Raw genomic sequence first — 15,590 nt, forward strand, 5'->3', positions numbered from 1 at the left:
GGCAATGGAAAATTCAGATCATTGAATATAGAGTTATGCATCCCATATTGTAAGCAAAGTTCTCCTTGTATCCTCTCTCTAGGGTAGACACCTCTTTGATCACTCTCTCAAATTCTTCAAGTGATTAGACCTAACCTATCACTATCCACACTCCTCACAACACTCCTAAGAGCCAAGGGTAGAACCACCTTACCGATTCATGTTTAAAGTGAGTGGATTGATTTAGTTCTCTCCAATACCAATATTTGGATTCCAAAATATTCCTCCAAAATTATATTTTCTCAAGTGCATATCTCCATTTCTATTTTGCAAGTAATGTCTCATTGAAAAGTTGTATGTCTTTTATGCCTAATCCTCCTAATTCTTTGAGCTTACGAATTATTGCTCAATTCACTTAAACTATATTGTTTCCCATTGTTCCTAATCCCCCACAAAAATCATCTATGAATTTTACTAATTTCTATCAACACTATATTTTATGTTTTGAAAAAGGATATAAAGAAGAGAGGTAGAGTTAAAATTACATACTTAATCAAGAAAACATTACCAGCAAAGGTTAGATGCCTACCTTTTCAACGCATTAACCTTCTTTTCATTTTTTCAATCATTGTATCCCAAATCCCAATTTTTATTAGATTTCTCCAAATTGAAATTCCTAGATATGTGAAAAGTTTTAACATTATTGTATAACTCAAAATGGTAGAATATGTGTTCAGTTGAGTATAATTGACCTTAATCCCACCTAACTTATTTTTAAAGAAATTAAAATTAACTTTGGGACTATATGAAATTTCAAAACATCTTAAGACAACGTTCAAGAATAAAATATTTTGTAATTTTCTTCACAAATGAAGAAAATATCATCAACACATTATTGAAGCATATTTATTAAGAAGATCATTTCTCCATTCACTTTGTGGGTTTTCAGTTATTTTATTACCTTGCTCTACCTTTATCCACATTCTAGTGAGAACTCCTTTGAATGTGATAAATTCAAAACGTCTACAATTTTTGTTGAGCTTTCATGATATCAATACCTCTTGAATGATTCACCATCATTAAAAGATTTTTTTTCTTTTCAGATTCCCTAAAGTTAATTAGAAAATGAAAGAAGAAATATGCTTCTTCATTTCTAGTTCTTCCTGATATCCGGTCCATCATATCAAATAGAACGTGAATATGTGTAAAAAGTGTTCATTGGCACATTAGTGCCAAACTTGTTCCAAACTTGAACGCATATGTTTATTACTTATAAATTGGTACATACATACATTGAGTAATTATGTGTCAAATTTTATAAAATATTAAAAACATTAGAATCATAATTAAATTATTCAAATTTATATTTTTAAACAAATATTACATCAAATTTATATATATGATACTAACTCACACTACAAGAAAATCATTAAATAAAAATCAATTTTAGAGATAAAAAATAATTAGTTGTTATATTAACTAAATTAGATACTATTTTAGAGACTAAAAAAGTTATTGATTTCTAAATTAGTTTCTATTATTGATAAATAGTTTTTAAATTGGTGTTGGATTAGCTACAAGGTTTTTGCTACCAAATTTATAATCTAAATAATTGGTAGTTATAAGTGTGGTAGCTAATTAGATACCAATTTAGAAACTATTTATCAATAATAAAAACTAATTTAGAAACCAATAATTTTTTTAGTCTCCAAACTAGTCAATATAACAACTAATTATTTTTAATCTCTAAAATTAGTTTCTATTTAATAATTTTATATAGTGTAAAGTTAATACAATATCATTCATACATATATCAAGCACACTCCTTGTCTCACCAAATGTCCCAAGAAATAAAATAAAATTATTTAGTACTCAACAACTTTTAGAAAACATTATTGAGTACAAATATTTAGGACTAACTAATACCTTCCATATCTAACATGAAATACCTTATCCTCAAATTGTACATATGAAAATTCACTAATTTCATGGTCCTAATTTGATCCATATGGTATCCAATATATATTAAGGTAGCTCCCACACATTCATTCACAAATAAGTGGCGTAAACCTTAATAAACTATCATTTGATACATTCATCCATATGATTCAAACAATTAGTAAAACTTGAATAATATATATATATATATATAGTTAATAAATCTATACTTACTCTGTGATCACACAAAATAGTGTAACCTACTAGTAACTTCTATCTAACAAAGCATAAAATTAATATCCATTCACCTCTAAAACCACACATATATCCATCAAAACCTCAGAAGGTATACTTTAAATACACGATCATAGTAAATATTCTCATTACACTCCAACTAAACATTTATTCAACCCACTCTACAACACTTCATTATTGGACATAATCAATATTGAGCAATGTCTTCGCATTTAAGCAATGTTCTATAGCAGAACTCATTTTACTTTATTTGGTCTCCTTGCTTGAGTTGTTTGCCTCACTAAAGTTATATTATCCTACTTGTTTAGTTATATTTCCTCATTCAAGCTATATATATTCAAGAAATTTTGAGAATAATATTGTTTAAGTAAGTATTTCTCGCTTGAATATGGATTTTTGTCACAACAACATGATCAAAATTACAATTTATTCTATCAAGTACTTTACCAAATCATCTTTTTTCAAATATGAAGCTAATTTAAGTTAGATTGATTCCAACACCTTATCAATTAAATATTTTTATTTCTATTTTAATAAAACAACCCAAGACCTTTCAAACCAAAATCACAACCCCCTAAATTATGACATTACATGGAAAATCAATCCAACCTAAATTTTAATAACTAAAAACAAGTTTAGACCTAAGTAGTACCTAGCTCTTACATAATTTGGAAAACAACATTTCAACATTCTACTTGTGTAAAACTTCAAATTTAAAAGTCTAGCCTAAATTTAATATCATGAACACAATACCAAATGAAATTTAAGTGGATATAAATAACCCTATCTTCTCAAAATAATAAACCATTCAACAAATTAAATTTTTATCAATTTGTTACCACATGCTGCACTAGGTCCTGTTCCTGCACAAGGACCAAATTGATCGCCCATTCTGTAAATGCGAAGTACAAACGAGGCAGAGTACCCAGCTGCGGCTTGCACAACACTGGGGGACTGCCCAAGTACTCCTTCAGCTTGAGGAACGCCTATTCGCACTCTGTTGTCCAGATGAACCTATTGTTCCTCGTCAGGCACTAGAAATAAGGGTAACCCTTGTCCCCTCCCGCTGATACGAATCTAGACAGAGCAGTTATCCGCCCTATCAACTGCTGCACCTCCTTCACTGAGATCGGGCTCCTCATTGCGAGGATTGCAACACACTTCTCGGGGTTTAGCTTCAGTATACTTAGTTATCATAGTAAATAGCTCTTCTAAATCAGTGACATGTTGATCCTTCACTTGTGAGGTCACCACCATATCATCCACATAGGCCTGCACATTTCGCCCTATCATGGGCGCGAACACTCTGTCCATCAGCCTCTAGTAGGTGACACCTGCATTCTTCAGCCCAAAGGGCATCACTGTGTAACAATAGCAAGACAGTTTTGTCATGAACGTCGTCTTGCATTCGTCCCTGGGATGCATCTTGATCTGGTTATACCCAGAAAAGGCATCCAGGAAGTTGAGCAACCTGCAACCCGAGGCGCTATCTACCAAAGCATCAATGATTGGTAGGGGATAGGAGTCCTTCGGGCTAGCCTTGTTGAGGTCCGTGAAGTCTACGCACATCCTGCACTTCCCGTTGGCCTTCTTCACCAAGACCACGTTTGCCAGCCACTCTAGGTACTAAATTTCCCTGATGTGGCCGACGCTCAGCAACTTCTGTGTCCCTTCTTTGATGACATGCCGCCTCTCCTCGTTAAACTTTCTCCTCCTCTGGCAGACGGGCCTGACCTGGGGATCCATTGTGAGGTGATGGCATAGGAAGTCAGGGTCTATGCCAGGCATGTCCGAGGCGGACCATGCGAAGGCATCCAGGTGTCGTGCTATGACCTCGGCAATCTGGTCCTGCGTCGCTTGGCCTAGAGATTTGCCAAGCTTGAAAATTCTTTCGGGCGATCTCTGCACAGGCGACCCCTTCTTCACTTGGAGACCGGGTGGTGACTGTGAACACCCCTCTCTTTGTTTTGAGGCTATTCTCATCATAACATCTCTTAGCCTTCTTCTGGTCTGACTTGATGGTGATCACTGTTCCTCCTAAGTCAAGCAGCTTCATCTTCATGTGCCTAGTTGATGCCATCGCCCTGAACCTGTTCAATGCAGGTCTGCCCAACAGTATGTTGTAAGCTGAGGGAGCGTTAACAACAAGGTACCTGATGTTCTCTGTGCAGAAGGCAACACCATCTGTGAAGGTGGTTCTCAGCTCTAAGTGCCCACACACTTCCACTCGGTCTCCCGTAAACTCATACAAACAGTCGGTGTAAGGCCTCAGTTGATCAGGAGACAACTGCAACTTGTTGAAAGTCGACCAGAACATCACGTCTGTCGAGCTTCCCTGGTCCACCAGGACACGGTGCACCTTCCTCCCTGCGGTCACTACCGAGATCACCATTGGGTCATTGTCGTAGGGGACGACATCTCGGAGGTCGGCCTTGGTGAAGACGAGGTCGAAGTCAAGGGCTTAGTCTGCCTCTTTCGCCTCTACCGTCATCACCGCTCGTGCATACTTCTTCCGCTGGGAGGCAGTGCATCCTCCGCCTGAGAAACCTCCCGAAATGGTGTGAATTTCACCATGAACGGGCATCTCGTGCCCCTGATCACCTCCTGACGCTACCAATGTTTGGGCTCCCTGTGACTCTAGCAAGTAGTCCTTCAGGAAGCCATTCTTCACCATTTTGTCCAACTGGTGTCTGAGTGCCAAACAGTTGCGTATGGGATGGCCATACGCTTGGTGGAACTCGCACGCACCAGGCGTTCTTGTTAGGCCCCAACCTGTTGTCAGTCTTTGTGGGCATCTTGAGTCTCTTCGCTATGTTGGGGAAAGCGATGAAATCCTTCAATTCCACTCGACTCAACATGGAAACTAGCCGACTTGGTTTGACATGGTTCTCGACTGACTCGACCTGGGCCTGAACCTACTCAGCTCGACCTGGATCTAGGTCGACTTGGCTTTACATCAGCCTGGTGCCTACTCAACCTTGGCTCGGAGCAACTCAATTGGACATGGGTCCGGGCATACTCAATTAGACATGGCCACGGGCCGTCTCGACTCAAATGGGTTTGGGCCAATTCAGCTTGACATGGGCTTGAGCCCACTCGGGTCAACATGGTCCTGAGCCGACTTGGATCAACATGGGCTCGGGCCGACTCAGATCAACATGGTCCCAAGTCGACTCGGATCGACATAGGCCTAGCTCGACTCGTCTCAACATATGCCTGGATGACTCGACTTGGCTCGACATAGGTGTCGGTCGACTCTGCTTGACACTAGCCCGAATCGACATGATCCCGGATACACTTAGTTCGACATGGATGCGGGTCCACTCAGATCGAGATGGGCCTGGGCAAACTTGGCTAGGCATCGCCTAGGGCTGACATGGACTAACATGGGCCTAGGACGACTCGACTCAACATAGGCTTGGGGTGACTCAGCTCGACATGGGCCCGAACCGACTTGGCTCGACATCAGCTCAGGCCGACTCAACTCGGCATGGGCCCGGGTCGATTGGCTCGACATGGGCCCGGTGCTGACTTGACCTTGTCTGGGTGCCAACTCGACATGGGCTCTAACCCACTCCACTCGACTTGGGCCCAGGTTGAATTGGCTCGACTTTGGCATGGTCCGACTTGACTCGACTTTGGCTTGGGCCAACTAGTCTCGACTTGGGCCCGGACCATCTCGGCTCGACTTTGCCTCGAACTGACTCGACTCGATTTGGGCTCTGACCGACTCAGTTCGACATGGGCTTGGATCGACTTAGGTCAATCCGGACCTGGATTGACTATGCTCAACTTGGGTCAGGGCCAAGTCAAAATTAACCCAAAATCCATTTTGGACAATTCAAAATTGTATCCAATCTATATCTAATCCATATTCAATTAAATGAATTGGACTTAAAATCCAACAATATGGATTTAGATTTAAGATAAATCCATTTAAATGGATTAAAAGTAATATGGATTTGGATAATTATGAATTGAATTTGACAATTTGGATTTTTTACCAACCCTTAATGTTAAGAATTATGAGAAAGGTGAAAATATGAAGGCTTCCTACTAATATGGGCTAAAACATGGTGATTTGAGGACCAATGATTTGAGACTAAATTTGGAAATCAAGAAAATGATGAAGTAATTGAAAAGGAAATGACATTATAGACTAGGATGTTGAAATATATGTAGAATGAATTATTGAGATTCCAAAGTCTTATTTTGATAGTTGGTGTTGAATAAAGGATTGATCATAATTGATTATGTTTTAAGACAAATAGTTCGCTCTATGTGGAACATGTTGAAGTGACTTAGAAGAATCCTGATAGCATAGAGGAACAACATAGAATTGAGGATTAAAGTGTGGATGTGATTCAAGAATTTGCACACGAGGAAGGACAAAGAGGACAAAAAAATTGAAGTTATGATGGATCAACATTATACTAAGGAGAATGTGGTAATCCTTGGAAGGTTGATAGGATCTTGATCAACATTATACTTAAGAACCATGGAAGAACAAAAGAAGTTGGCAGAAGCATGAAAAAACAATGGGTTTCAATTCATCAACAATATAAAACAAGGTAGAAACAAGAACAAGTAATGAAATGAAAATAGAAAATAGAAAATGGATTAAGGAGAGATTAATGAAGAAAATGTCACCTTTGAAATAGACTTCCAAAGAATAAGTACGAAAGAGGATTTATCACTTTGAAAAATCATTCCAATATAAGAACCAACACAAGAGTAGAACACTCTTAAGACTCTCAAAGATATCTTACAAAAGTGCATTTCATATATTCTTAAAAATGAGTTACAAAGGGGTTGAACTCTCCTTTTATAGAATTATGCCATGACCAAGGAGTGGAAAAGTCACCTTCCATGTGTAGAACAAAGTAAATCCTAAGTGTACACATAAGAATAACTAAACTAATGATTACTTAGGTAACTCATATGTTTATCGCTTATTTAACTCTTAATCTTCCTAACACACAGGTAGTCCCTTACATGGAGTTAGTTGCAAGAGATTATGTGGTGCCTACAATTAAGGAAGAAATGCATGAAGTTAGTTGGAAGTTTCTAAAAACAAGGAGAAGATATGTGAGGAAGTTTCAATCATCACATGCACTTAAAAGTAACATGTGGAAGTTAAAAACTCTTCATGTGTATACTCACTTATCTAAAATTCATCCTATCTACTCTCATATATATTCTCTTAGATTGCATAATAATCCAAAGGAGTCAAGGAATACTCTATAGTATAAGAAATTTACAAATTTAAGTGTTTCTTTATTTCTTCTTCCATTTTTTAAAGTTTTTCTCTTACGATTCTCCCTTGGAATTTGTTCTTAATATCTTTTTCTTTATTTCTTCTAGTCATGCTTCTTGATTTTATTCCTTTATATTCTTTTTTCTCATATTTTCTTAGAAAGTGGACTTTAAGCCTAACTCAACCTTATAAAACCGATTCATAAAGTGAGGTTTGCACCCACTTATATACTATGAAATATCCTTATCTTTAGTCGATGTGGGATCTCCAACACACTCCCTTCACGCTAAGACCCTCCAACTTTGAGTCGATTTTATAAGATTGAGTTAGGCTTAAAGTCCACTTCCTAGTATGGTATTAGAGCCATTTATAGCATATTCTACCGAGAGTTTGTTGGGCTTATCAGGTCATCTGCTATTGGATTGCTATCAGATCACCCATAAATATATAGTCTTATGCACGAGTTGGAGAGTCTCAACTTGAGGAGTGTGTGTTGGAGATTCCACATCGACTAGAGATAAGGACATTTTATAGTATATAAGTTGATGCAAAACCTCACCTTATAAGTCGATTTTGTAAGGTTGATTTAGGCTTAAAGTTTATTTTCTTAATATCTTTTTGCAAGATCTTCACTATCATAACTTACATCTTCCTTCCCATCTAATAGGAAATTCGTCCACAAATTTGGAAGTCTTGCATCATATAAGAAAATATGACATACGTTGAGGATATGACTAACACCATATTCTTCAGAGATATCTAACTTATGATTTTTTTTTTTAAGATTTAGGAATGGTGATCTCCCTAACCTAAAGTGTGAATTTTGTTTGATTATGAAACCTATACCAAACACAATCTCGAGGTTGAAAGATGACTCTCTTTTTTCCTTTATTTGCGTTCTTCCTTTATTTGGGTCACTTTCATATTTTCCACCTATCTCTAGTTTAACCTTAACATGTAGATATTTTAAAAAATTTGCTCTATCATTTTCATATTTACACATCATTTGCTTTGAAGTAGGAAGGAGTTATCAGATAAGTCAGTTAAAAGTGAGTAAAAAATTGTAAAACAAGTACCCACTACAAAGAAAAGTGTATATTGTGGCGGTTTTTTTCGTATAAAGTGACGTTTATAACCACCACAATATACGCTTGTGGCAGTTTCCCAAACCGCCATAGAACTGGCCGCCACAAAGTTTAATGTGGCGGTTTTATGTTACCCGCTGCAACACCCGCCACTTTAAACATAGTGTAAGTTGTGACGGTTTTTATATGTAAGTAGTGTCAGTTATAACTGTCGCAATTTACAAGCATTGAAGAAAATTCTGACACCATAGTATACATAAGTAGTGGCGTTTTTAACTGACGTAATTTTAATACTGAATAAATAAAATTTAACCACTTTTTTTATAATTTGTTTTATACAATTATAAATTTTAACCACCACTTTTTTATAATCTTTTTTATAATCTGTTTTGTACAATTATAAAATTTAACCACCACTTTTGCATAATAAAATAAAATAATGTATAAAGTTATAATCATCCATTCATTTTCATTGAAAATTAAAGCACACATAATAATGTTCAAAAATTTATATATAATTGAAAATTAAAACACATATAAAGGTCATACATTTCTAATCAAGTTTAAAATTACAACACATAATTGTTCAAAAGTTCATACATCCCTAATCAAGTTTAAAATTACAACACATAATTGTTCAAAAGTTCATACATCCCCAATCAAGTTTAAAATTAAAACACACATCCTAATCAGTTTTGCTTCCAGCACTTGATCCTATTACTTGATTAGGTGATGGAGCACCACTTCCATAATCTGATGCCTGAAATAAATAATTTTAAGTTAATGAATTTGTATGTTTATAATTATAAAATAAAAAGACACCAATAAAAGACTTCAGTATCGAAATAGTTGTTCTAACCTCTCCTCATTTTAACTACACCCTCTGAAGACCTCAATGTTGTTGTAACATAACGCTAGTGTTCCAATTGCCATTATCTGTCACAGTACAGCACATGTCAAATAAACATCAAAATTACTAGGGAAAGATTATCAAAATAACTATTGCTAGATTCATTAAACATAAAATGAATATGAACGAAACTAACACCCCTTTGACCCCAAAAAAAAATTAATAGTGCTTAAAGAAAAATAGGTTCCACATAGCATCAGATTGTACCCAGTAAATCCACCCAAGCAGCTTCTTCCTCTAGAACATATGCAACTCAAAAGAACAAATTTCTTATTCCACGTAGTATTAACTAAAACCAGCAAGGCTATATAGCTAAACCCTCACACAATCATGATCTATTAAAATCACTCAACCACAGGAAGACAATCTGTACTCTCACAATTATTGTACATGAAGTTTCTATTAAAAGATATTTTGTTTCTTGGCTTACCACTATGTATAGGTAAAACACTTAACTAGAAATTGTATAATAGATTGTTATTAACACATCTTTTGGGAAGTCTTAAACTAAATCTTAAAAGAAACTGGCATAATATATTAATTTTACTTTTTCATATTTTATTGAACTGAATAGGGAGGAAGCTGGAATGATTTAACTCTTCTGAAACATAACATGGTATGCAAACAATATAAAACATGCATATAAATTATTGTATATCATTGCAACATAGAGTGACATGAACTAAATAACAGTTCCATCAGAAGTAACTAAGTAAAAGAACAGTACCTGGGGTATAGCACAAAAACGAAATATAGACGAGCCTCTTAAAGCAGACATGTATATTAAGGAATCTTCAGCATGCATCAGAGCTTTAGTGACCCTGTCATTTAAGCATTGTACTGCCTTAACAGAATTCTACTCATATTTCAAATCCTGGATTATAAAATTAAATTGAAGTGACAAATAAGAAACCCATACATCAACACACCTGAACATGGAGTGAAAGTCAAAAAGGTATTTCATGTGTAAATTTGGCCATGCCAGCACCCATTCTTTTTGTAATGTCCTCAATTGCTTCCTGATAGCTGCAAATATCATTGACTAACATTTAACTTGTTTATCATAGAATATACAGCAAAAATTTAATTACATAAATAACTGAGAAAAGCTAATAAAAAGGAAGTGAATCAATAGTCCATATACACATCTCCGTTGGTCGGGAAATCTCTTCAATTTGAACAATATGAATGGGCCACAAAATCTAACCTGGAAAAAAATCTTCTACAGCTCCTCTAATTGTCCCTCTAAATACTCATAAAAACGAATATATATATATATATATATATTAATCATTTAACATTTAATGTAATAAATTATTTATTAATTATGTATACATAATAAATGTCACTATAATTTTTAGTTATCAATATTGGTAAAATAATCTAATTATTGATATTTAGCAATATATATTAGAAACTAAATTCTAAATTTAACCAAATTATATAAATTTAGTTAGTAGGTAAGGTTCATACCCACTTTTATAATTTAGTTTAATTATATTTTTAATTAAAGTAAAATCTTTATCATACCTACATGGAATACTAGAGATATTAAGATTAAGAAGTAAAGAGTTGATATAAAAAAAACACAATAGACTAACAAACGTGAATAAGATAGACTCTCATAAGTTTTAATACCATTTAAAAAAATAAATTGAAGTCTAACTTCACCATATAAAAATTAATTTGTAAAATAAAATTTATTATATTTACAAAATTAATTTGTTTATTCATTTAAGCCTCGCAAATGAATCATGTTTATTTAAGGGGTGTTATTAAATACAAAACACCATGTTTATTCATTAGTATGTAATCGACGGTATAATAAGTAATTCCAATCCAAATTTTGATATTCCAGAAAGGGATACAAATGAGTCCACAAATGTTATTCACAAAGATATTCTATTGGTAGCACAGCATGCATTAATGATAAACAGTACACACCCCCACTTCCCCAAGTGTAATAACAATGATAGCATAAAATATTTTTTTATTGCCAACAAAATATATATAAAATTATGTACAGATTTATGTAATAGATAGTTATTATATATATATACTATTAAGAGTATAAATAATTTTCTGCTGATAGACCAAAAGGGAGCCCATACAAGAAAACAAGTTTTTGTTATCCTTAGTCCAATAGGGTTGATAGTGCAGTAAGTTAACAACAGATACATTTTAGAGACTCTAAATCATGGATAGAATATAGGGTATTATATGCCTACATAACTAGAAGTTACCTTCAGAGAGCGTTCAAGATAGTAGTCAAATATTACTTGACATTTGTTGGGTCCTAGTGGAACCACAAGATTGGTGTCCATCCAAGGTCCGTACCTATGAAGGCCAGCAAGCACCCCAAGTTATAAAGCATGCTAATTTGCAAAACAAATAATACACTTGAATATATCAAAATTTCTTGTTTAAATGAATAAGATGACTGAAAAAATGATCTACCATGCCTAAACAACAACAAAACAAGCACCTATTAATCATGAAGTTTGGGTAAATAAAAGCGTATATAGCTTTTCTTCCAAGTCGATCATAATTCTCTTCGCTTTTCTCTGAGCTACCTTCACAACTTTGGATGCTAACCTTTTCAAACATCTGTTGTCTCATTCATAAACAATCTTTTTAGAACATAAGCAACCAGATGTGTAACAAAAGAAATAAAAAATCCAGTGCCAAAAGTATTTATTATTTTAGCTCACTTTAGAAAATTATTTTAGTTAGTAGACTGATAAAGAAAATTCTTTATTCTGGTTGCAGAAAAGGATGAAAAAGTCATATAACAAGGGTCCCAAAAAACCATCTACATGACTCAATTTTTCATGCTACAGTACAATAGCATGTAAAATGAAAAGATTTTTTAAAGACAGCAAAGAAGCTTACAGTGATAGAATAGGAATCCATCTTAAGATCAGAAACAAGGCCTTTATGTGCATACGGCACATGATAGCCACCATCTAAGTTAGTTATCATAGAATACCTTAAAAAAAACCCTGAAATTGCTAAAGTCTTAGAAAAAAAAACCCATTGAATCATACAAACAACATTGTGGATATAATAAAAGCTGATGTTTAAAATTTCTTGTAGAGAATGTTCACTTGTGAGATAAAGCAAACAGGTTTACCTACTATACGTGAGAGTGAAGTTTCATAAACCAGATAAAAATCTGGTCACATAATTATAAAGAAAATGTAACCGTAGCTCACATAATAAACAATAACTTCCAGGAAAAAGAATCAATTGAATCAAATAGTCAATTCATACCTTCCAATTGCATTCAATTGTGTATTCACGTCTGCAAACATAACTTAGTGAAGAATCAATTCCAGTGGAACTCAGTACTTCTGAACAGCTATCCAGCCATTCCTTTGACACATTATGGCTATCAACTTTCTTCTGAGAGACATTCTCTTTTTCCAGATTGAGAAGAACAAAACGTCCCCAGGTAGCTGCTTTGATTGGTAAAAGGCCAAAATCCTACCCTTCATGATCACAGAGAAATCAGTTGACCTTTCCCTCTGAAAAATATATAGTACAAGAAACTTATCACGGAACATATCTGCATACATTTATATTGAAATTTCGCATTCCTGATATTCTAGTGGCCTTTATAAGTGCTCCATTGAAACCATAAGTCCTCCCCTGCAGAAATCATCGTATTTTCATATCTAAGTTTTCAAAACATAGAAACCTATACGAGAAAGTATCAGATCATGATAACTAAGTACAGCTATTACCTGTGAAGGAAAGCTTGACAATTATGTTTTCAATTTCACAAGGATCATAATATAAAAAGAGAGGAGATCTATAGAGAAGAGAATCAAAACTGCCCATGTCAGTTCCTTCAATTACACATCAAACAAAGCATTGATAAGAGAACGCGCAAGCATTTAATTACCTTCAAATCGGACCTCTTCACATCAGAGGCGTAATTTGAACTTCTGAAGGCGATAGGGTTTGATTGTGTTGAATCCTTGCAAGGAGGTGGCGATGGCGGACGCGAGAGTAGGGTTTTGTGACAATAAACGTGTGGAGGCAGAGAGCGCTAGGGTTCGTATGGAGGGAGAGAGCGCTAGGGTTTGTGTAGAGGGAGAGAGCGCTAAGGGTTCTCCACATAGGGATGAGAGTGTTGTGGAGGCAGAGGAACGAGAGTGTTGTGGAGGCAGAGGAACGAGAGTGAAGAGCGTTAGGTTTTCCAAACTGAAATTCAAAAAAAATTATTTTCTTAAGTTTTAAAAAAAAATTCAATTTTCAATTAGTTTTTGTGAGAGTAAGTTTAAAAAAAGGAATAAAGTAAGTTTTAAAAAAAAATCCATTTAAAAAAAAATTATTTTCTTAAGTTTTCAAAAAAAAATTCAATTTTCAAAAATTCAATTTTCAATTTTTAAAACTCAAAGCAAGTTTTCAAATATGAAGGAAAATTGTGACGGTTAAAAATGACATAATTTAAAAGATAATTGTGGCGGTTAATGAAATGACGTATTATACTGAAATTTGTGGCGGTTATTAATAACTGCCATATTAAAACCGCCACATTTTACACATTTTTTTGTAGTGACCCTATTATAAACAAAACAAATTCAATGAGATTTGTATTATTTCCATTTTTGTGTTTAATTATACAATTCCATATACTATATATACACATTCATAATTGTGTTATACACTTTCATAACTGTGTTGGACCCATTTCTTAATCCTTGTTGCAATGCAGTAATTCGTAAGTAGTTGTGTCTATGAATTGTATTAAATTGTTTGCCATAATCATCTTCATTTCGTAATTTAGACGAAGGCTCGTTTTTTACTGGCATTGCATTTAAAAAAAATGTTTCTTTTTTAATTTAATCTAACTATTATGACGATCTTTTAGTAATCCATCGTCGCGAAGGGTAAGAACAAAATGACATTTTATTTGTATCCTGGGCCCACTTTTTAACTATTTTGAGAAGCCTCCATGCATTGTATAAGGCAATTGAGGTAAACAAATGAATTCGAATAAACAAAGCCAAGATCTTTTATATCAACTTTTTCTTTTCTTTTCTTATTGCTATCATATCAACTTTCCAATTTGATGTATACGTTTTCAACTTTGCAATGAGAGACAAAAAGAAGATATTTTTGTATTAAATATCTTTGAGTTGAGTTAGGATAAAACTGAAAAGGATGGAGTTAACTAACATTATTGGACGTGACGGAAAGATAAGATTTATTGAAAAATTATTTTATTTTATTGTAAATATAATTATTTTATTGATGTTTGAAAATTTAAAATAAGTTCCAAATTTAAGTTATTAACCTAAAGCCTTTTATATGATACCGTTGTATTAAAATTATAGTAAATCATTAATGTATTTACAGTAAAATATTACTTTACCCAATGATTTGGACATAAATGAGTACATATTATAATACGCTAACTAATTCTTTTATAAATATCTTAAATATCAAATCAACTAAGAGATTTAAGCGATTGACATTGTAAATTTTTTTATTATGACCAAGTATATTTAACCTTTTAAAAATAATTATATATATATATATATATATATATATAATCTGTCGTTATGTCATTTTAGATTAATGGTCTTCTTTTGAATAAATTATATCTTTTAAGTATAGTAATTATATGATTTTAATTTATTTACCATTGCTTCTTAAATAAATAAATATATATATATATATATATAGATAGATAGATTGATTTATTTTACTAATATGTAACATTACATGTGAATACATCTGACATGTTACCTAAAGTATATTGTAACAGGAACTACTACCAATTGAATAATTGATTTCTTCCCTTTGTTTACATTTATCTTCGTCTTCTAACGTTTACTACTATCAGTCGACCGTTTATTCCAAAAGGTTAGTCATGTCTTCTTCTAGCTCCTTTTGGGGGGTTTCTTCTTACGCACTCTGATATGTGCTTCTTCTTCTTCTTCTTCTTCTTCTTCTTCTTCTTCTTCTTCTTCTTCTTCTTCTTCTTCTTCTTCTTCTTCTTCTTCTTCTTCTTCTTCTTCTTCTTCTTCTTCAAAGTTTATATTGATCTGGAGGGTAGGGATTTTTCTATGACTGAGAGGGTAGATCTAAATTCCCTTTTTATTGGACCAAGTCCCTCACATGGTATAAACAGTAGCCTCGCTCGTCCACGAGC

The 15,590-nt window shown here is 34.0% G+C and overlaps 1 protein-coding gene across 12 annotated transcripts; it reads right to left on the reverse strand.

Moving 5' to 3' along the window:
- Positions 1-9,011: 9,011 nt before the first annotated feature.
- LOC137813707 (choline monooxygenase, chloroplastic-like) lies at positions 9,012-13,650 on the reverse strand. Of its 12 annotated transcripts, none has more exons than XR_011081482.2 (10): positions 13,332-13,650; positions 13,171-13,238; positions 13,001-13,075; positions 12,698-12,915; positions 11,910-12,031; positions 11,668-11,761; positions 10,354-10,450; positions 10,152-10,245; positions 9,374-9,450; positions 9,012-9,274 (listed from the first exon to the last, which is right to left on the reverse strand). XR_011081482.2 is itself a non-coding variant. In XM_068616090.1 (10 exons), exons 3-7 carry the CDS (start codon positions 13,019-13,021, stop codon positions 10,433-10,435), a joined length of 468 nt encoding a protein of 155 aa, XP_068472191.1. In that variant the 5' UTR covers positions 13,022-13,075; positions 13,171-13,238; positions 13,332-13,635; the 3' UTR covers positions 9,012-9,274; positions 9,374-9,450; positions 10,152-10,245; positions 10,354-10,432. The 12 variants fall into 12 exon arrangements, 3 of the variants coding, with proteins under 3 accessions (XP_068472191.1, XP_068472192.1, XP_090157095.1); XM_068616090.1 differs by having other exon boundaries at positions 12,698-12,910; positions 13,332-13,635; XR_011081488.2 differs by lacking the exon at positions 11,910-12,031 and having other exon boundaries at positions 12,698-12,910; positions 13,332-13,636.
- Between the last annotated feature and the right edge of the window lie 1,940 nt (positions 13,651-15,590).

Source organism: Phaseolus vulgaris, chromosome 1, assembly GCF_051622355.1.
Source record: "Phaseolus vulgaris cultivar YP4 chromosome 1, ASM5162235v1, whole genome shotgun sequence".
NCBI lineage: Eukaryota > Viridiplantae > Streptophyta > Magnoliopsida > Fabales > Fabaceae > Phaseolus > Phaseolus vulgaris.